This window comes from Pleurodeles waltl, chromosome 3_1 (genome assembly GCF_031143425.1).
Source record: "Pleurodeles waltl isolate 20211129_DDA chromosome 3_1, aPleWal1.hap1.20221129, whole genome shotgun sequence".
NCBI classification, from domain to species: Eukaryota; Metazoa; Chordata; class Amphibia; order Caudata; family Salamandridae; genus Pleurodeles; species Pleurodeles waltl.
The window spans coordinates 1,699,771,991-1,699,793,341 of NC_090440.1; the positions used below are offsets into that span (position 1 = coordinate 1,699,771,991).

Sequence of the window (21,351 nt, forward strand, 5' to 3'; positions counted from 1 at the left end):
TGTTAAATTTCTCACCTCTCACCGTACCTGCAGCATGTGTAGATTGTAACGATGACACATACCCCTCCCCCCCGATCGTAGATCAACAATGGGCATACTGCTGGGACCAGATGCAGGCGCACTCCCCCAACAACTGGCTACGCTTAATCCACTTAAAATTCCTCCACCAGATTTATTGTTCTCCTGCTCAGTTGGGTTGGTCGTCGACTTGCGCTGCCTTCCCTGCGGGTCACCCCAGGCCAACTTCATACACCTAGCCTGGTCCTGACCACACCAACACATATTGGGAGAAAGTGCACTCCACAATACATGCCATTACAATCCCCCATGCGCTCTGCTCATTAGTCTATTGGATTATATCAAAGACGTCCTGTCCTACAATGCTGATGTTGTAGGCCAAGAGGAGAGGGGATGCACTAGAGTCGCCAACCAGTCCCCACTATCAAGGCGTGGCTTCGTGTTGAGGCCTATTGCCAAGGCCAACTCACACAGTAATGAGAACTCATGCCCCTGCGCTCGTGCCCCAAAGACATATGGAGACCCCTTCAGACTTATCTTCATCAATTAGAATCCATACCCAGTTCCCAATGCATGCATGCTCACAAAACTGTCCACTCACAGACACAGATCTCGTCTTCATTTCCTGACTCCCTGGTCTACAGAATAGACATGCCTCTACACCGCACCCCGCCCCGCTCGGTGGGCCATTCGTTTACTCCGATACTCAGATTTTCACAGCTCTCATAAACTGTATACACTTTCACTGTAGCCCACCAATGTAATCAGATCATGTTCATGCTCATGTTAAACACACATGTACTTACTGGTAAATGTCCTGTGGTTGTCATGTGTTGAAAACTGTAACAATACAGTGCCTCTCCCCCTCTTCCTTAAGCCTTCCCTCTTTTCTCCCTTCCCTCCTCCACTCCTTCTTCCCCTGCTCCTCCAATTTCATCTGTGACTTATACACTTACCATAAACACCAATAAAAAGAATTTTTAAAAAAAGTACTGTGGCAGTGAGATGAACATGTAAGCAAGTGTGAGATCAGTCCTCCTAAATCCCTTAATGGGTCGTCTAAATATGGATGAAGAGCGTCTGTCAGGAAAGCACTAGGTGTTCTGACAGAGCTGTGGGCTAATGTGAGCAGATGCTACCTTTGGCAGTAATGTAGGATCTCACCTGGTGCTGTATAAAAACGCCTACTTGGGTTGGTATCTCTATCAGTTACCAGCAGTGTGTTACACACCTGTGGCGGCCGGCACACACACACTCATTCTTTCACACACAGACACGCACGCACATCCATTAACAACACTCATAACATTCAAACATGCACGCATGCACCAAACATTCATTTTAAAACATCACACACACACACACACTTACCTTCAGCCTCGAGGTCCCAGCAGGGTTGGGACTGCTGCCTTTCCTTATTGGCTGACCAGCAGTCACAGCCTTGTCACAGAGTGGGATGGGTCAGTAAGACTGCTGACTCCACCCCACTCTGTGACGAACTGTCACTGATTGACACTCGCCCTGGGCGCTTCAGAGCTTAAACCTGAAGCGCCCAGGTCAAAGTCAATGGGTGACGCTTTCCTCGTCACCTAGGGGAGGGCCTCGAGGCACCTTTGCTGAGCCGAGGAGGTCACGCCCATAGGAGCTGTGACCTCCTCGGCCCAGCAAAGTTCAGCTTAGGCAGCCAGGAGTCTGCGCAAATTGTGCATGTCTCACTCATGGCTGTCCGAGCTGAAAATGAAGAGTGTCTATCAGGCTGAAATTTGTTCAGCCTGACACACTCTTCATGAGGGGCAAAAGGTTGGGGGTCGTGCCCCCTCCGCCCTAAAGGACGGGCCGCGCCGCGCCTGTTACACACGTACATTCAGTACAAGAATCGGGAGATGCTGCTCCATCCTCTGGACCTCATACCTTTTTGAGGACAGGCTCTGGCATGGGTTTACCCAGGAATCCACCCACTGGAGTCTCAGACCTGGTTTAGTGGGGCACCTTCCCGCATTTGGTCCCTGAGATTCTGATCCATTCTCCACGATGGAGCTCTGCTTTTTTCAAGGGTCCTCCCCAAGGGAATTCTTTCTGCTTGTTGGCACCCGTGCTGGGCTTGGAAGGGCTAAAGCCCTCCAGGGCGGTCATATGACCCGCTCCCCACTCACTAGCTTATAGTAAATTAATTCTGCAGTAACGTCCAGACCTTACAAGCATTCTTGCAACAGTTACTTCACTACAGTCGCTGTCGCTCATACTAGACTCACCTCAGGCACACCTGATGACATCTTCATTCCTTCCTGAACAAAGATACACATTTATGCTTATTTCTGAGCCTTTCAACTGTAGCTCATCAAGGGCTGTGATAAAAGGTGAACTTACTGCGGTCATTTCCTTCACTCTGCGTTCATACTTCACACACAAGTCTTTTCTAATATAGGTCACAGTAAATGCACATTTGTTCACAAGTATCTAATGTCCCCCACTTCTTTTGTCTCCAGGAATTTGAGAAGTTGGTGAATGACTCTGGTGAGCATGGCATAGTCGTCTTCTCTCTGGGGTCCATGGTGTCCGAGATCCCTATGAAGAAAGCAATGGCCATCGCTGAAGCTTTGGGGACAGTTCCTCAGACGGTGAGTAAGAAACCAACCCAGCACCTTCTCTGCATTCAAGGGCACATGCTGAAGCGTACTTAGCAGGGTTCTGTGAGGGCGATTTGGGCGGGATCCGATGGGGCTGAAAAGGTTTAAGATGAAGGCAATGAGAAGTTGATTCACCTCCTACAGAGAATATTGCGCAGTCTGCAGGTCCGAATCCCCGGTAGGAGGTTGGTGGAATGAGTTCCACTGAGCCCTAGTGTCCTCAGTGTGGTTTAAGCACTGCTATTGTTTGAGGGCCTCCATGGAAGGGGCAGCAGTTCGTGCTCCACCGTCATTTGGCCCCAGATATTTGGCCACAGGTGCGACCCTTCTGCTATTGAAACATGGGACCAAAGACACGGGCAAAGCTCTGGCAAAAGCATTGATATCCTAATTCTTACAGTGTGGGATGGAGTAGCTTACATCAATATCTGAGGGAGGGCCACTGCAGAGGAGCAAGTGTAAATCAAGTGACGTAAGGTTGGGTTATGGCTCTGTTAAGCTATGACTTGTCCTTCCCTTAGCTCGTGTACCAGCAGGGCATCCATTATTAATTCAGAACTGCAGGTAGCTCAATATACATTGAAATCCAGAATTGGATGCATGGTTTACACCTAACCTGGGGATATTGAGAGCTCACTAAACCGCTTTGCATCGAGTTTTCAATTTAAAAGGACACACTCCAAAGAACTGCGTGATTATGGTGCCTGTTTTTAATCATCAAATGAGACCGCAATACAGCTTGCTATGTATAACTCGATTTTGAGTGTGAAATTCCACAAAATGAAGAGGGTTTTATTTTGCATGCATTTCTGGCTTTTTTACCCCCAAGCTGCACCGTCTAGGCAGCACTTTCCGGCCATTCAAAATGATAACTTTACAACCGATTTTTTAATACCTCCGGAGTTTTTAACTTTCCTTAAAATATTCACGGACTGGAGTTGGAAAAGTAAATAAGTCTTGTGCACTATTTTGTAGGAAATGTTTACTTTCTCCAACATGCAGAACTCACGTTAGAAATAGAGTTAACGAATTTATAGAGGCCACTTCACAAAGGTAAGAGCATCTTAGAGGTGAAAGTAACAGGATTTGCTGTGTAAAGTCTAGTGGAATTTTAGCATACCTTTTAACCCACCTGCGTTTTGTGGGTGACGACTGCTGTGGGTGATCGTGCGCCTGCCAAGGCTGCCTTTTCTCACCCCCGTCTTGCTTTTGGGTGCGGTTGGCTACAACAACTTGTGTTTTATACAGCGCTTCAGGCTCTCTAAATAACAGATGTTATTGTAGCCCTATGGCGCGCTGCAGAGGGTTGCCTAAGGCCCTGAACCAGAGTTATAGGCAGGGCCCCTGGAATTATGCAGTAGAGGAGCACCAAATTATGCGGCAGTTTTGGAAAATTATGCGGCAAGAAAAAAGCCAATTATGTGGCCTAATGCTGCACATTTTTTTTATACTATTTCTTCATTATATTGTAATATATATATACATGGAAATACTGTTTGGACAAAGATTTCCCCTTATCATTACCAGTTTAGCTACCAAATATTGGAAAAGGGAATGCAAAGGTGACTGGTTAACCCTGGCAGAGGCATTCCACTGGGTGTGAATCCACGTTGCTGCATTTTTAGCAACTTTTGATCCGTTTGAGCTAAAAACAACATATTTTGTTAAAATCTGCAGATTATGCATCAGGTGATGGATTATGTGGCAAATCCATAACTGTGTGATAAAAGGTGCTTCCTTGGGATCACATAATTCCAGTGGGCCAGGTTATAGGCCCGAGCTGTAGGTGTGGGCCAGGAGGGCCTTTAACAGGTGGTAGAGCCCGAGGCAGACAGGCCTTAAGACTATTAGAACATTCCATCAACTGAAGAAAGAATGTTCTAAATTTAAAAAGAAGACACAGAAAGACAAACCCTGGAATGTTGGAGCAAGTTATTAGTCCTAAATATTATTAACCCTGAGATACTTAATTGCTTTTACTGGAGCTCCCAACATTTTAATGTTCTAATATTTTTTAACGTATGGTACACATTATATGACCTTCTGGGCACTGGAGGCCAAACAGGCTGTGCCTGGTTTTGAGTGCGTGCCCTGGTGCTTAACACTCTTCCATAAAGAAACTCATCTTATTTAGCTCTTTAGCATGCTCACTGTGTTATTACAGCCAGGAAAATAGTGAAGCAGGGCAGAGCCCATGTTTAAAAAAACAAAAATGCCATTTGGTTAAAAGGAAAATGACATTGAAAAAATACTTATCCAGTGTGTTTTAAAAATACGGATTACAGACAGAATATTGTCATACTTTAAAACAAGCATTTCCAGTGCAGTGGGTCTCGCGTTTGCTCGAATTAGAGCTATTAGCGTTGTAAATTCTTAACTGGACTTTTCTTGCCACATAAATTGAAAATGAAAAGTAAAACAGTTGCTATAAGCAAGCCGATTTAAAGCCCCACGGCCGCCATAAGCATGAGCGCGAAGGAGAGACACAAAAGGAGAAAGAAGTTTGCTTGCAGTCAACTGTATCAGCAAAAGTGCAATTATCCATGGCTAAGGCGGTAACAAAACTGTCCCAAGGAGGGACAAACGTAAAGCATTTAGCAAAGATAACAAAGTATTTTTCAAGGCAAGCTCATGAACGAGTGATAGTGATGGGCGTGGTTAAAATCCCACAGATAGATTACAACAGGCCAGAGTGCCTGTGCGCTCGACCTAAAAAAAGGGGACTCTCATGCTAAAAGTGAGTCCCCGGTTGTTGCAAAAAGACGAGAGGTAAGTGTTGTAAAAAACTCATGGAGCCATGGTAAAGCTGAGGATAACTTTATTGGGACAAAGAACTTGTGGTGTCCACAAGAAGGCCAGTCAACTATACCAGCTGCCAGTCAGGATTCCATCACAGAGCCAGTTACATCACAGGCAAGGTCTTGGGGCTTTAATCAACCTTCAGGCTACAGCAGTTATATATCGCCCTTGTAAATATATTTACTCATGCTTGCACACAATTTGCCTCTATCACAGAATTTAAAGGTTGTGTACCTGCTCACCTAGTGAGAGAATGGAGGGAGGAGAGGGAGTTCCAAGCCACAAACACATACAAAAGGTGGTGAATACCCCAAACCTCCACGTTTGTGGACATTCTTAAACCATTGCAAACTTTCCCACCCTTAAAAATCAGGATGGTAAAAGGAAAGGAAAAAACAAAAATTGCTGCTTTAGGAAAAAAGGTTTTTCAACAACAATTAACAGTACAGTTGCTCTTAAACATAATATTTATGCATATGGAAATATAGACTTTGCTACCTTTTTATGTGTAAATATGTATGCTTCAAAGTTTTCAGTAACAGCTGTAGCTGCTGAAGATGAATAGCGAAATTCTTTGTGAATTCTAAAAAAGTTGGACATTTTTCTAAAGTAAGGAGTGCATAGGAGCAGTCCTCCAACTTTCATGGCAGCCCCTTTTTTTTAAGTCAGATTAATACATAAACAGCTCTGTTAGGTACCCCAGAACAAGGGTTAGACTAACGCATTTTACTGTGGTGTCTGCATCACTGGATTAAAATGCATTAGTCATGCATTTATAGCGCTGTAGTAAGTGTAATGTGGTGCCGCAGGCCATGGTGTTTTGTAAATAGGTTATGACACATGGAGTAGAGTGGTGTAAACTGCTGTGTCTCAGACTTGTTTCTAATTGTCATTTCTCCTCACGCCCTGTGAGCGTTGAGCATGGATTCCAGCAGCAGTTAGATTGATTCACTGCTTGGATCTCAGCTGGCCGGTCGCAGTGCATTGTGGGCGATCTACTTCAGAAATAATAGCCTTCAACATTTCTCGTTTGTCAGCCTCTCACTACATTTTGGCTGTGAGGATGGGATTTACCCTTGTCATCGCCCACCAGTATGAGTTAAGGCGATTCAAAATTTACCGGCGGGAACCTGCGCCTGAATGCCAGCTTCTCTGTCATCCACTCTACTGCAGCTGCTGCTTCATACTTCAGCCTTTGGACCTTCTCTGGGATGGGAAGGTGTACCACATTAAGGTGCAGAGTTAGGGCGGCTCACCGTGACTTCCTGCAAGCGCTTGCCCTGTTTTGGCTTCTCCACAGTTTGCACTGTCTCTTGGATCACAAATCACACAGCCACCTCCTTTCTTGGCGCGACAGGGAAGCCAGCTAAAAAATGGACACAATGGTTAAGACTATTTGAAATTTCGTATTGTAGCCATTGATGCAAGCTATTACAGCCCTCAAAGGAAATGTGCATTTCTGTTCAGCAGCTTAGGTCAGACTGCTCAGCAAATCTTTGATAATTGCCTCCTATTCAAGCGCCCCATGGTCAGTCAGGAGAGTCACGGTGGAGTGTGTATATTGAAGCTGTTGAGTGCCTGCAGAAGCAGTTATCAGATGAGTCCAGTATTATGCTGGAATGTCACAGCTTCTTTAAATGAAAGCAGTCTACTGAAGAGGGAGTTGGGGAATATCTCTCCGCCCTCAGGATTTTGGCATCCACTTGTGAATTTGGTCCAAACTTGGACACATACATTTGTGACCAATTTGCTTTCAACTGTTCTTCTAGGAAAATACAAGAAAGACTGCTGAGTTGCCAAAACCCCGTTGAGGGTGATTATAAAGTGGACCCTGTGTGTTTGGTGGATGGGAACTCCAATCACCCTCCTACTTTGCATGAACAATGGGACAGACCTCTAACACCTATTGCGATAAATCTGAATGCATTTGGAGAGAAAGGAATTGAATTGTTTGGGTTTTTTTCTGCCAAAGTGGTTTCCCTAGGGAGAGAAACACTTACTAAGATCTATGTGGCCATAAAAGGGAAGAACATTTTGGGGTGGCAGGATCTGGCTAAGATGGAGCTATTAATAAGGTCAGGTTCTGATGAACTGGTTGCATTATGAGAAGTGCCTCAGGACAGTGTCTGTAGTGTGGTGGAATCTTTGAAAGAGCTACTGGAGGAATTCGCGAGCAAGTGGGCAGCGTGCGAAGGTTCGAACACTTCATTATGTTAAAGCCACAGACTCAACCTGTTGTTCACAAGGCACATCCTGTCCCATTGGCTGTCAGGGAAGAATTAAAGCTTACATTACAAAAAGTATGTTTGGAAGGCAGAATAGAATCATATGATTCATGCCTTTGGGTTGCACCAATTGTAGTGGCACTGAAGGGGTCAGGTGAGGAATGGCTTCGCGCTGACTTAGCACTTCATTTCAATATTCTGGTGTACTGCAACCCCCTCCCCGAAATCCAGGAAGTGCTAGCTAACCTGGTCGGGCAAAGTGGTTCTCAATAATTGACTTAAGATCAGCCTGTCACAAGGTGGCTCTGGCTAGGGAATCCCAAGGACTAACCACCTTCGTTAGGCCCTTTGGTGCCTACAAATATCGGAGATTGGTGTTCGGACTAGCGTTGGCCGCTAATGTATGTAAATAACTCATGGATAATCTGTTTGGCAATCTCAGGGTGGTGCAGGCTTACCAAGACAATTTCCTGGTTTTCGTTGACACTTTTGCAAAAACATAACCTGATTTTGAAGCAGGTCTTCACAATTCTGTCACATTGGGGAACGACGATCGAAGGAATAAGTGCTAATTTTCTACAGGTGAGCTAGAGCATTTGGGCCACTTGATTTCTGCCTCAGGGATCAGACCAAAATGTTATCTCACTAGGGCCAAGGCTCCTACTGACAGGGATGCCTTGCACAACTTTTTATGCCTTGCTGAATATTATGCACAGTTCGTACCTGGTTACACCCAAGCTGTGGAGCCACTGAAGGTATTGTGTATGAAAGGACATAAAGTCCTCTGGTCTGAGGAAAGAAAAGATGCGTTCTATAAAGTTAAAAACCTCATAGAAATGGCACCTGCGTTGAACGCTTTCCATTAGAGTCACGCTTCAATTTTCACTGTGGATGCCAGTCAGGAGGACTTGGTGGCTTTTCTGAATCAGAAGGTGCACAAAGAACAGGTCTGATAACTGTAAACAACATTGGCATTAAGCCTAACAAAACCAAATCATACCCTCCCTAATACATAAAACTACTCCTAAGCCCACCCACCCTCTAATAAATCTCAATGCCCTTTTCCAACCCACCCTTGCCCAAAAATCCAGTACCCCTCTGCCCTGGACTCCACTTCATGTTGTTCCCCTCGCCTTTCCATCCCTTTGGTCCTTCTCAATATCCTTGCCCTCTCCTTATTGTGGTTCTGTACCCCCTTCCCAACCAATTGAATGTATTTTAGATCCGCCACCCAGGAAAATCTGTAGGTGTTTTCCTGCCCCACCCAAACCTATTGTCTCCTAAAGCAAATGTGCAACTTAAGAGTGCCACAAATGCTCACCCAACAATTCAACAATCCTCTACTGTAATTCCAAGATATAAAAAAAATCATTACCAAAAAAAGATAAGTGTACTGCATCCTGTCTATAAATAGAAACAGCATTTGACACAATTTTCTGAATGTTGCAAAACTGAGATCCCACGCTGCCTACAAAAACCTCTCATTTCCCTGTTCACCTTTTTGTGCTGCTTCTCAATTCCAGAGGAACTCCTTGCACCTCTCCAAAATCTCCTGGGCACCATTTCGGTCCACAGAATATGTGGTCCCCACCATCTCATCCCATTCCCCCCACTAAAGTTTTACTCTGGCACTATCAAGCCCCATTTGACGACCAACACACCATGACTCCACCTGCTTGGCTGCCAACAAACAAATGAGTGGCAAACAATCTAGACTGAAGATCCCGAACTATGAGGACCAGTCAAACAACCTGAAAAGAAAAATAATGTTAACCAAAGAAAACCAAACATACCAACACCAAGATTACATGAGCATTTTAACTAGCTGAAGTACATTGGTCTAATATATTGCATGAAACTGTGACCTCCAAGGCCCAAGATCCATAATAATTTTATCACTTTAACCTGCCCATTTGGCATTCGTAGCAGTTCCAATGTGGAATGAATGTGTCCCACATATTTTAGGAGATACGCCCAACTTACCCAGAGCAGCTCTTAAAACAGCACAAAGCTGTAGAGAAGTTAAGGCATAGCAATCCTTGTGCATAAAAACATATTCACCCACAGGAGATCAAAACAAAGAAGAAAACTAAATCCAACAACTTAAAGACCAATCAGAAAGATAATTTGCTCTTAAAGCAACTTATTGACCCCTACACAACTTGTCTGTTTTTGACTCCATCTTCGAGGCTACTTACATGACAACGTCTCAACCCTCCGCCAACTTCTGTCCCCAGTAACTCAAACTCTGAGGGCACCATGATATAACCAAGACATGCATAAGGAAAACAGTGCCACCTTCCAAGGGGAAAAGCAAACCACATCTAGAGCTCCCAATATGTCTCTCAACAATTGAACCTTGATAGGACGCCTTCTGTCAGCCCTAACCGCCAGCCCCCAGGCCAACCAGAAACAATTCTTCTGCATATTTCACCATACTTACCATAAAAAGAAATACCGAGCATCTTCCCAGATATAGTAACCGCAGCCAATATCAAATCGAGCTGACCCATAATAAATTGGACCGCATCCTCACACCTGTGCAATAGTACATATGGACCTTCCCATCTCCTAACTGCCCCTGATTTAAGGAATTCAAACCAGGCCTTATCATAAGTCTTTGATGGACGGAGCTATGGATTGACGAATCAACTGTAACATCCTCAGATTCCCAGCTCCCAAAGGTCCTGCGGCAGAGCCGTCTTCTGAACATCTGCTCCCTGTACCAGTCCACGGAATCTCCATCTCTGTGAAAGAGATAGCACGTCAGTGATGTAGTTATTCACACTCAGAACATATCTTGCCTTAAACAAAATGTTGAACTTCAAGTAATTGACCAACAAGAGTGGCAGCAACTTCAAAACATTTTGATCACACGCTTTTTGTAGATTAACCAAATTGATCACAGTTTGATTATCAACATTAAGTACCCCACGCCTAATGGCCAGTTTGTCACCCCATAAATCCAGAGTGACCAACAGTGGGAAAAACCCAAGAAATGCAATGCTGTGGTGTGCTGCTCTCCAAGAGTCCGGCCAATCTTCGGCAGCCCAGTGACCATCCTAGAACACTCAGAAACCTTGCACTCCAGAGGCATCTGAAAAGGTTTGGACTTGCTACAACCATTTCTCATCAACCATGAACATCATACCACCATTAAATCCTTGAAGGATGCCGATTGAATATCCGACTTCGCCAATTCTGCCCCTCTTCCACAAGCCCTCACCAGCTTAATAGCCTCATCGACTGATGCATAATGCTGTATTGGCTCTTCCTGTGCAATTAAATCATTTATCGATTCCCCGAAAGGCCAAGACAAATGGTGGGTAAGCCTAAACTCTCCTTGTTGCTTTTTAGGAAAAACTCCTAGCTAAATGGCTAAATCAGGAAAAGGCCAAAAAGCAAAGGAGCCTACAATTCTGACACATTCCAGTTCCTTCTTCAACTTGCCTCTCACTACATCTGAATTTTCATCTGCAGATTTCAAACTCTTTGCCATCTGTGCACCCTAGGACCTTGATAACAACCTAAAGCCTTTTAATCCCACCACCCCAAATACAATAGCTTAGCCTTCTCTTGCAGTGGATAAAACTGTAACTAATAAAATGAAATATCCAGCTTAATAAGAGTTGGGCCCCTTTCCCACTACTGGCTGCATCTGACCCCTATCTCTACCTCTCCCTGAGTTGGCCTGCCATTCCCATTGCATCCCCCCAAAACACTGAACCAAGGAGTATCTACCCCCACAGTTTGAGCAGTCGTGCCGAAACGTACACTGGAGGCAGGTGCACAAACCTGTGTTGAAGGACCAACAAGATCCATTTTGGGGTAATTGACCTCTGACAAAGCTACCCACCCCAGATTAGGTGGGACATCCCTGAAAGGAAATAAAGCCATCCTATCTCTAGATTCCTCATCATACCTAAACCAACCAAAACCTCTGTATTCCATTTGAGCCATGTATTTAAATAAAGGAATGCATTGCCCAGGGCGCCGCTCACAGTACACACTTGCAAAGATAAGGAAAGCCGATGTCTAGTTTTCAATTGTAGGAGGTACTTCTAGCTAATTCCCACTTTTCTTCTCTATATCCTTGGCCTGTACCTCTCTATGCAACAATTTAAACACATCTACAAACACCCCTTTGCAGATCTTGTCCTTCATGGGTTTCCCAACTGCATTGACACCCCCATATAAGGTAATTTTTTGTTCTTAATACTGCCACCAGATGAAGCACCTTCTTTCTTACTTGACGTCTCTGCGCTAGAACAACCCATGCCTTCTGAAATCGACTTACCATCTGAAACTCCTGTTTTATTTCTTACCAAACCCAGGTTGTCATTCACTACTTCCTTGACCCCCTCAGCATTTGTCTGAATAGATATATCCTTGCCGCCCAAAGTCACCAGTGCTTTTGCAGATGGCTGTTCCCAACTGCCACCAAGACTAAACGGAGTACCTTTTTTGCCTCCCCTTCCACACTCTCTCCCAACAGGACCTTTTACTCACCCTTGGGAACGAATCCACCTGGAAGTGCCCACAATTCTCTTCCACCCTTTCGATCGTGCTGGACCATCTTAGGAACCACTTTCTGCAAGATACCAGAACGCCTTTCTTTATTAGATAACATCCCACTCTTTTCATTAGCTTTATGAACCACATTTCTCCCCACCAACTCCACCACATTTTCAACCTCCTCAATATCCTTATCATCGTCATAGTCCAGCAATTCATCCGGCATGTTAATAATGCCTTCACAGCTATCAACACCCAGCTGGTAGATGGTTGGTCAAAGATCTGCCTGCTTTCAGAACCCAGTGCTGCACCAGCCAAATCCTTCAAAGTCATGCTTTTCGCTCCGGAAACAACCCTCACTTCTGACCGGCGTTTTAAGGGTGCTCCAAACCTCGCCGGAAATTCCATTGCCACCGTATTCACCATTGGACGAGATGTTATGGCTCGATCCCTTCAGCGGCTTAACCCAAAGGAACCGTCACATCCCAAAATTTCTTCAGCCGCCCTGTGCTGTGCCTGACCAAAGAACTGACCTGCCTATAACTGATGCCCTTCAACATGCAACGTGTCCACCACAAATGACTCGCCTACCTGAGACCTTACATTCTTTACCATATCCTGTTCATAATCAAATATCACAAGTGCTGGCAACATAGCATTATTATCAACCTCACAGTGCCTTGTCCGTCAATGCAGCCACTTTGCCATATGTCCAATTCCTCCTCTGAGTCAATTACAATGACTGGTTGGAATAATTCATGCTGGTGGCCATGTTGGAAGGCTTGCCACATGTACTTTCCTCTAATGAGTCAGGCAGCCTCTTAGCATGCTAAGACGCCTGTATCTCCATTGTTTGAAGTCCTCTTTCTATTGTTGTCCTCTCTGCCTCACGTGCATGCACGCTTACATCTTTGGCCCCCAAACGGTGCACCTGCCTCACTGCACTCAGCGTTTGCATAACTCTCCCTTTGCTACCAACACGCTGCCTGCCAGACATTTCCTTGCGGCGAGGTAAACAGAGCCACCCATGCAGAACAACCATGCCTTCATTAAAAACTGGGACAATTGCCCCTTTCACAACGTTACCGCCTACAATTGCTGGCTCAGGTGAGGAACGCACTCGTCTACCCGACACACTCTTTTGCCTATATTTTCTACCTTTTTGTACCTGTGACGCGAATGCTAACACGGCCGCGGCAACACCTTCTGCTGATGCTCTCTTAGGGCATTTAATACCAACCCAAGCCTGTTCCAACACACCTGTCTGCAACAAATCCTCTCTATCCTCATCACAAAGTATTTTCAGTGCTTCAGATACCCTGTTAGGCTGAGCCATGATTAACTAAATGCCATATAAACGAATACCACCAAAAATGAAACGAACTTCGGCCTACTTTCATTGACAGAAAAAAACACGCCCTGGCTATCTGAGGTGTGACAGCTGCCAAAGAGGCTGCGAACACCCTGCCCTCCCTTTATAAACCCTCTATCAGACCCCACCCACAGTGACCACCCACCAATTAAGAGGTTCTGCATTGTGTATTGCACCACCGACGCCCAATAAGCCCAGGGGGAGACTGGGCAAACCCTTACTCCCCTCAGGCCCCCCATTCGACAGACAGTATAAGTAACTTAATAAAATGATTGACACCACCCCAGCCCAGGGGCTGCACCCATAAAGCTGAGACTTAGTCCGGCGACCTCAGGTACCAGGTGACTTGTTAATTTAGCACAACACTGAAATAAACAAACACACAAACCTATCCGGAGTAGGATGATTACGTGAAGAGTTAGGCTGCACCTCGCCTGTTGATGTTTTCTGGCAGCTGGTACCACCCAACATAAGAATGTTGCGATTGGCCAGTCTCCTTTAACCTTAACACTGGGGCGGGAGCTTTGATTTTGCTTGCCGCGCCTGCTAGAATGGCGCCTGTGGTCCACGAGCACCGAGCTTCTAGCGGAGAACACGACGACCAGCGCGGTTCCTCAATAATTTAAGGAACAGACTGCCATGACACACTGCCATGTGAACGGCCAGCTCCAATTCGCAAGGGAGCACCGATAAGTAGACAGAAAGCGGCACAAGTACAAAATCTAAAACTTGATGAAAGTAGTTTAATTAAATCCTATTTTTGAGTTGTATGCTTGGCCCAGAGCAAGGTGTACTGGAGTGTCGAGGAGGTAAAAAAGAGACAGGATTAGGAGTGGAGACAGTCGGGAAGCATTCAGAGAAACGATGCAGAGACGAGAAAAGAAAGCAGAGAGAGAATGGGTGAAAGGAAAAGGAAGGAAGCAGCTGAACCTTGAGCGAGGAGGACAGAGAAGATGGAAAACGAGTTGGCAAAAGCTGAAAAAGACGAAAGAAAAATCAGGGACGAACGAGAGAAGAAAAATGTGGGGCGGGGGCTGAAATTAGGATAGACCCGTGTGAGAAGGTGTGGCTGAGGAGCAAACAGGAGGAAAGTGAATGTGAGCGTGGCGGGAAGTTCAGGCTTTATTATTAGAGCGCCTAAAAGCCATCTCCGAGCATTTAGATGACACAGGGCAGAGTGCGGCCCTTCGTATTACCACTAAACAAACAGCTGTAGCACATGGCACCCTTCTTAGACCATTAAAGGTAAAATGCTCACTAATACTTCAAATTCACGGTGAATAGACCCACCAGACGTTTTGTAAAAGGCTTTGAATTTATTCTCTAAAGAGAGGTTTTCATTTGCTAGATTTTCAGTTTATTGCCTAATGTAAGCAAGTTGCTGTGCAAAAGCTGTCAGAGCCATAGCCTGTAATTCATTGTGTTCCTCTAAGTACGCTTAGTGACAGATCGATCAATTGTTCATATTTATGTTTCTCCTAATGCTTATGTACTTGTAATTTAATCCCTGATAGCGTTGGGACTCTCTTGACTTTACTTATGTTGATGTTCAGTCATATTTTCTGGACTGTCACTTTGATTTTATTTTGCAGGGTGTCATTGAATTGCTCATTGGTCCTCAGTACCGCTGGGCCACTAATATATCTGCTATCAGGAGCCACAGATATTTCAAGACTATGGGTGCATTTAATGTGAGGAGGGCACTGGTGCATGCATGGTGAGCTTCCACTAATGCATTTGCTGCTAGAGGCCACTGATGCAGGTCCAGGTTGGGACTACTGATGCAGGAGGGCCAGGGTTGGGACATTGTTGCAGCTGGTCCTGGGTGGTTGCAAAGTCACTCCCTGGGGCTTCTAACGCATGTACTCTGTGACTGATGAGGCCCAATGCATTGCCTGTAGAAGACTTGCAATTGCATTTTAGATAATTGATGGGTGATACGAACACAGCTGCTACACCCATGAAACCCAGACATGTGCTACATTCGCCTGATTGAAAAAAACACCTAACCACCAAATCCAGACTCGCAAAGCTTCTTAGCTTGCTTTAAATTTAAGTTTTGATTTTTTTTTTTTATATAGAATGGATGTAGTGACACAAATTCAGTGAGTTGCAGTTTTTTAGCGAGCAGCCCACATGGAAGGCAAAACTGCAAGTCCCAGAATGCATTTTCACACTGCTGGCTTAAAAAGTCACTTTTGCATGGCCATATCACACATGGATCCTTTTTTTAAGGCATGGTTGACACTGGGACGTGTGTCTAACCCAGTGTGCATTTTTGCTAATAGGGGTTGAGGTATCGAATATGAGTGTGGAGCGCTGTGTTTATTTTATGCTCACCGCATGTAAGGTGGACCCTTTGGGGACCATCTGTTGTTTGTTAGTGTTAGTTCATTATGCAATTCTGATTTGTATTTGTTGGACCTACCCACGGATACACATTTCATCGTTGATATTCTGAGTGAGATACCGAACAGCAAAAGTAGCTCTTAGAAGCTGTTAGGAAGCAATACCGCTTTTTCAAAGCTATTAAATAGCATTGAAAGGAATAACTTGCAGAAACAGCTCATTGTATGGTGGACAAAACTGTAATTTTCTGCTCACAATAAAATGTCACTCATGGCTTTGAATTTCACACATAAAAACACACAAACACAAAAAGGTTACACATACACAATGTGAAAACTTGCCAGCAATGCAGGAGGCAGGCACTGATACATCACCCGAATGGGAATATGGTGGGGTTTGGGCTTTTGAAAGGGAAGAAAATTCTATGGGTCTGCATAGTGTGTAAGTATAATGCATGTCCAGCATATACTGCAGTTTTGGGACTGGGCACAGGGTGGTCGAAGGCCACAGCCTGTGCACTATGGGTGAACTAAGTATGCCGACTATCCTTCCATGTTGCATGCATTGCAGAAGTTGAAAGGCAACAGAAACAGCACTTACTGCACTGGGCAGTACATACATGCCAATATAGTGACTACATGGATCACGAGGGAGCAGTTTTTTCTTAACCACAGAAATAATAATTATTATGTGTACTCTATGTAACCCTTTTATCTAAAGAGCTTTTACAAGAACGTTTTTGGATACACTTAAGCCCTCATTACAAGTAGCGCAATTTCACCTGGAGTGAAAACTCAGGGTGGAATTATGCCAACTGCAATTACAGATGAGACAAGAAGGCCACAGCACACAGAATGTAATGTCCAACAGTATAGCAAGAATACGTATTCCTGGTGACGTATTGCAGGTAACAGGAAATATGAAGTTGAAGAGAGTCTGTAGACCGTTATACGCTCTCGAGATCTCAGGAAGCCCGACGCTGCTCCTATCGCCAGGTTACGACTACGGGCTTATCAGGGCCCAATATACCGATTTTACTAGACTTACTCTCTTACTACACGCACCTGCAGCTGCTTGGGCAGCCATACTACTTGCAGATTTACTACTTTCTAATAGCCTTGATGAAGTCACCTGTGTGACGAAACACGTGTTGGCTGTTTCTCCATGATGACACAATCGTCTCTAAACACCTACTAATAAAGACATCATCTGCAAAAAAGACTTGAGACTCTCTTCAACTTCATATTTCCTGTTACCTGCAATACGTCACCAGGAATACGTATTCTTGCTATACTGTTGGACATTACATTCTGTGTGCTGTGGCCTTCTTGTCCCATTTTTGTCCTGGGGTACTCCTAGTACCCGGTTGGTGCCTATCGGGTAGTAAGGCACTGGGCCAGTTTGCACCAGACTTTGCTTTGTACCTTTGTACTTAATAAGAAATTATATGTTTACTGCCTAGAAGTGCAGCGCCTTTCACCCTTACTACCCCTATGTCTCTCCTGCAATTACAGATGACTCTGGACCTGGAATTATTGGGCCTATAAACTCAGGAACCGATAATTTGAGGCTAGGACGCTGGGTCTTCTTGTTAAAACATATTATATGAGAAGCAGGACATGAGGGGGGCTTAGGGGCAGTGGAAAGAGAGGAGTGGGGATTGTTAAGAGTACTTAAAACGCAATATTTTTCAAACTAATTAACATTTTTAAGGCCCGAGTTTGTGTGTATGTGTGTTTTTGTCAGTGTGGGCACGTAAAAATCCCAGGTGAAATCCAACAGTCACTTCACATTACCCAACAAAAAGTACTTGTATTAACTATTTACTACAGAATACATTTTGAAGGGGGTGCAAGGGGGTGTAACACCTCAAACACTGTCCTGGAGATATGCCCCTGTGGAGACCCCAGATATCTCATTGATGCTGCTTGATCATTGGTGTAACATTGACCCTTGCAGCCCCGCGGTACAGTGGGGGCCTGAGTTCCAGACCTCAGTACACTGTGCACAGGCAGCAGGCCCCTGAACTAGAAGCTCCTGAGTGGGTCCAGGAGGTCCCCCCTCCATGTACTTTGCAGGGGGCCCCTTCAAGTTTCATTTTGACACTGGCCTGAACAGTGCAGTCCCATCCTGACACCTGCAGAAGCACGTGGGAAGCAGAAAATGTTTCACCTGACATGATAAAGTGTACCCTAATCCACCGGGCGCCCCCCTATCCGGACACTTTCCATCGGTAGAGAGCAGACGTGAAACATCCGTGGCTTCCTTCACATAATTGAGGAAAACCACCTGGTGGAAATAGATCCCATATCTCTAGGTCTGTGTGGTTTTTCCCTGTTCCGGGTAGATACTTTGGAGTTGTGGCTTTTGCTGTAGGACTGCTGTCCAGAATCAGGAAATTGAGACCTCTCTTATCCCCACACTAACACCATTTCTGTTTAGTGAACACTTCGGAGGTTCCACTGGTTAGTGACTGCATCAGGGGCTCCATTGTTCCTAATATAGCCTTAGAACCCGCCATAGCGGGCTCTACCGGCTATTAAAGGCCCGCTCCCGAGTTAAACGCCCGAGCCGAAGGCGAGGGCATTTAACAAGGGAAAGGGCCTTTAATAGCCGGTAGAGCCCGCTACAGCGGGTTCTAAGGCTATTAGAACATTCTGCCACTCAGGGCAGAATGTTCTCTTAAAAAAACAAATTGCTCACGGAGCCCAAGGGGATTAGAATCCCCTCGGGCTCCGTGAGGCTTTGTTCACAGCTGCTGCTGTGAACAAAGCCCATTGGAATGTTGGCGCTGCGGGCTTTTACCGGCCAGTAAAAGCCCGCAGCACTCCATTGTTTTCAATGGAGCTGCCAACTTCCAATGTTCTAATAAGTGCTATATGTATTGAAGCTGCCTTTTTCCTAACCTTACCTTTTCTCAACCCCACCTGTACAGGTTTTATGGCGATACACCGGCCAAGCTCCCCCAAACCTCGCAGCAAACACCAAGCTTACCAAGTGGCTGCCGCAGAATGACCTCCTTGGTAAGTGGCTTCAGAATAGCAGCAACACATACTGTGCTGATTTAGCCTAACTATGCTGCCAACACACACAGCAGAGCTGGAGACGAGGGTGGTTCTTTATGTAATACAGTGCCAGAAAATGGGCAGATGAGCCGGGGACTGGAAGCCCTAATTTAAAATCACTTCCTATTTATAATTTTATCTATATAGAGAGATACAACGTCCTTCCTGCCACAGCTGGCTTGTATAGATCACTCCGACCATTCCACAGTTTGGCAATAGAAAACCTGATTCTCTTATCCATTGCTTGCTGCACAACGTTTTGCTCCTCGGACCACTTCTGCAATTGCAATATCAGCCATCTCTGAATTCCTCCACAAGACACGCATCATGCTCAGTCCTGCTCGAGAGAGGCTACTGATATGCTATCTTTCACTTACTGACACTTTTAAGGTACTGATTTACCACAAAATGTTGACTTCAGTAAGACTCAGAATGGGATGGTGAATACAGGCTGCCATACCTATGGACGACCATCATATTTATCATTTACGTAGAACTCACAAGAAACTGAATTTCCTCTTGACACTAAGATAATTTGGTTTATTATTAACCAAATGCATTTTACATATGATATCAGTGTTCAAAAGGTCAAAGGTCTGCTCTTCTGATTCAATATTGTGACCTTTAGGTTTCACCCTAATCTCTGAAACAAGCTATCAGTCTATGGTGCTATGTTATATAGTATGAATACTACACAGTATTTTCAAATTTTATTCAATATCATTATCAAACTATTCTGTCACCCAGCCTGTGTAAATTGTTTGAAGCTATTAGAATAGTCTTGGTTTGAACTTATATTACATCTAATCGTTTTCAGGGGACACAGGGATAGCTACTTTGCTTCTCAAAAGTAGTCGTTCATTTGCTACCTTTTACAATGTTTCATTGATCTAGGATAATCCTGTGTGTAGGGGAAACCTAATCATTCTCTCGTGAGTCATACGTATAAGGCATAATAGGTCTCTATAATTAAAAAAAGAACAAATAAAGAATACTGAGCTAGGTACTGGAGAAATTAAGCTTGGGAGATCAGTTTGTGAAACTCTTGGTCTTTATTGAGGCCACCTGGGATTATAGTACCAAGACCAACAATCCAAGATGCATTGTTCTTTAGATGTACTTAATGATCTTGAAGAATGTGCTTTAAGTGGCTCTATGAAAGCACAGTGTCAAATTTCAATAACATGTTTAATGATTATGCTTTACTATTCTGTTTCACAATGTCTCTGTTGGACATTTGTAACATGGTGTGCAAGGACCTCCTTGCAAATACATATTATTCAAAGCTTCATGTGACGTGAAAATCTGTTAGAGTAACTTTACTTTCCATCCAGGTGTGAGTGATTCAATTGGAGAACGTTAAATTGTTCCATTAGTAGGAATTAAGGCATACAGAGACCCAGTTGTTTTGATGTTTCAAACATGTGGTCTGCCTCAATGAAAGCTGTGTTCATACATTAGCAATGCACTCGGATGGTAACCCTTTGGCTTACTTTTGGAACAGACTGGAGCCTTATCTCATAATGGAGCTGATTTAATACAAAGCCATTCACTTGGGGGCCGGGATGAGAAGAAACACCCTCAGATGGCTCATGTGTTGTGATTGTGGATGCTGGAATACATTATGAAAAAGAGGGGACCTTCATAATTTGGAGGAAGCATATAGACTCCGTTGCATCTTTCATATTGAGTAGTAGGTTTATATCAAATGTAAAGCAAGAGAAGAAAAAAACAATCTTCGCGTTTGTTAATGATATTTGTATGATAACAATATTTTTACACAAACTTCACATGATCAGCCAACAAAGGTTTTGCCTTATAAGGATCCCCAGGCCTATAGCTCTTTCCAAACTGCAAGTAAAAACAAGAAAAAAAGAGAAACAAACGGGGATGATAAAAATATATAGATTATCACGTGCCTGCTATGTTCTGATTTATGTATGGGCACACTATGAAACACAGCAGAAGAGTTTGTTTTTTTATATATATTTCTTAGAGCTGGAGGTCCTACACACACAATCAAAGGGGTGCTTGTAGAAAAACTCTTGCGAGACAGAGAAAAGATTTAATTAGTATATCGGTGAGAAGGCACAGCCTAACAAAAGTCCCAGTAAACAGGATTAACAAAAAAGGAGCCAAGACTATCATAATATCAGGAAAGCGGTCACGGTCTCGGGGGCAGGTAGCCCTAAACTATCATATCCTGTTGGTGGTTAAGTATTTATCAATGTTTCGAAAGAAACAAGAAGATCAGAGTGGAAAAGAAATAAGAAAAGGAAAAAGGAAAACAAAAAAGAAATGAGCCATGTAAGGGCACCTCTTGATAAAGACATCGTAGGGAGTGTACCTTGAAAATATACACCTAGGTGAAGCAAATGTAT

General features: G+C 44.3%; 1 protein-coding gene across 5 annotated transcripts in view; it reads left to right on the forward strand.

Annotated features, from left to right (window-relative positions):
• The window catches only part of LOC138285519 (UDP-glucuronosyltransferase 1A1-like), a 322,413-nt gene that overhangs the window by 273,666 nt on the left and 27,396 nt on the right, over nucleotides 1–21,351 (forward strand). For all 5 annotated transcript variants that reach the window (XM_069225535.1, XM_069225536.1, XM_069225533.1 and 2 more), the window contains exons 2-3: nucleotides 2,505–2,636; nucleotides 18,841–18,928. In XM_069225535.1, the coding sequence (XP_069081636.1) occupies nucleotides 2,505–2,636; nucleotides 18,841–18,928 (220 nt within the window). The remainder of the gene's footprint in view (nucleotides 1–2,504; nucleotides 2,637–18,840; nucleotides 18,929–21,351) is intronic.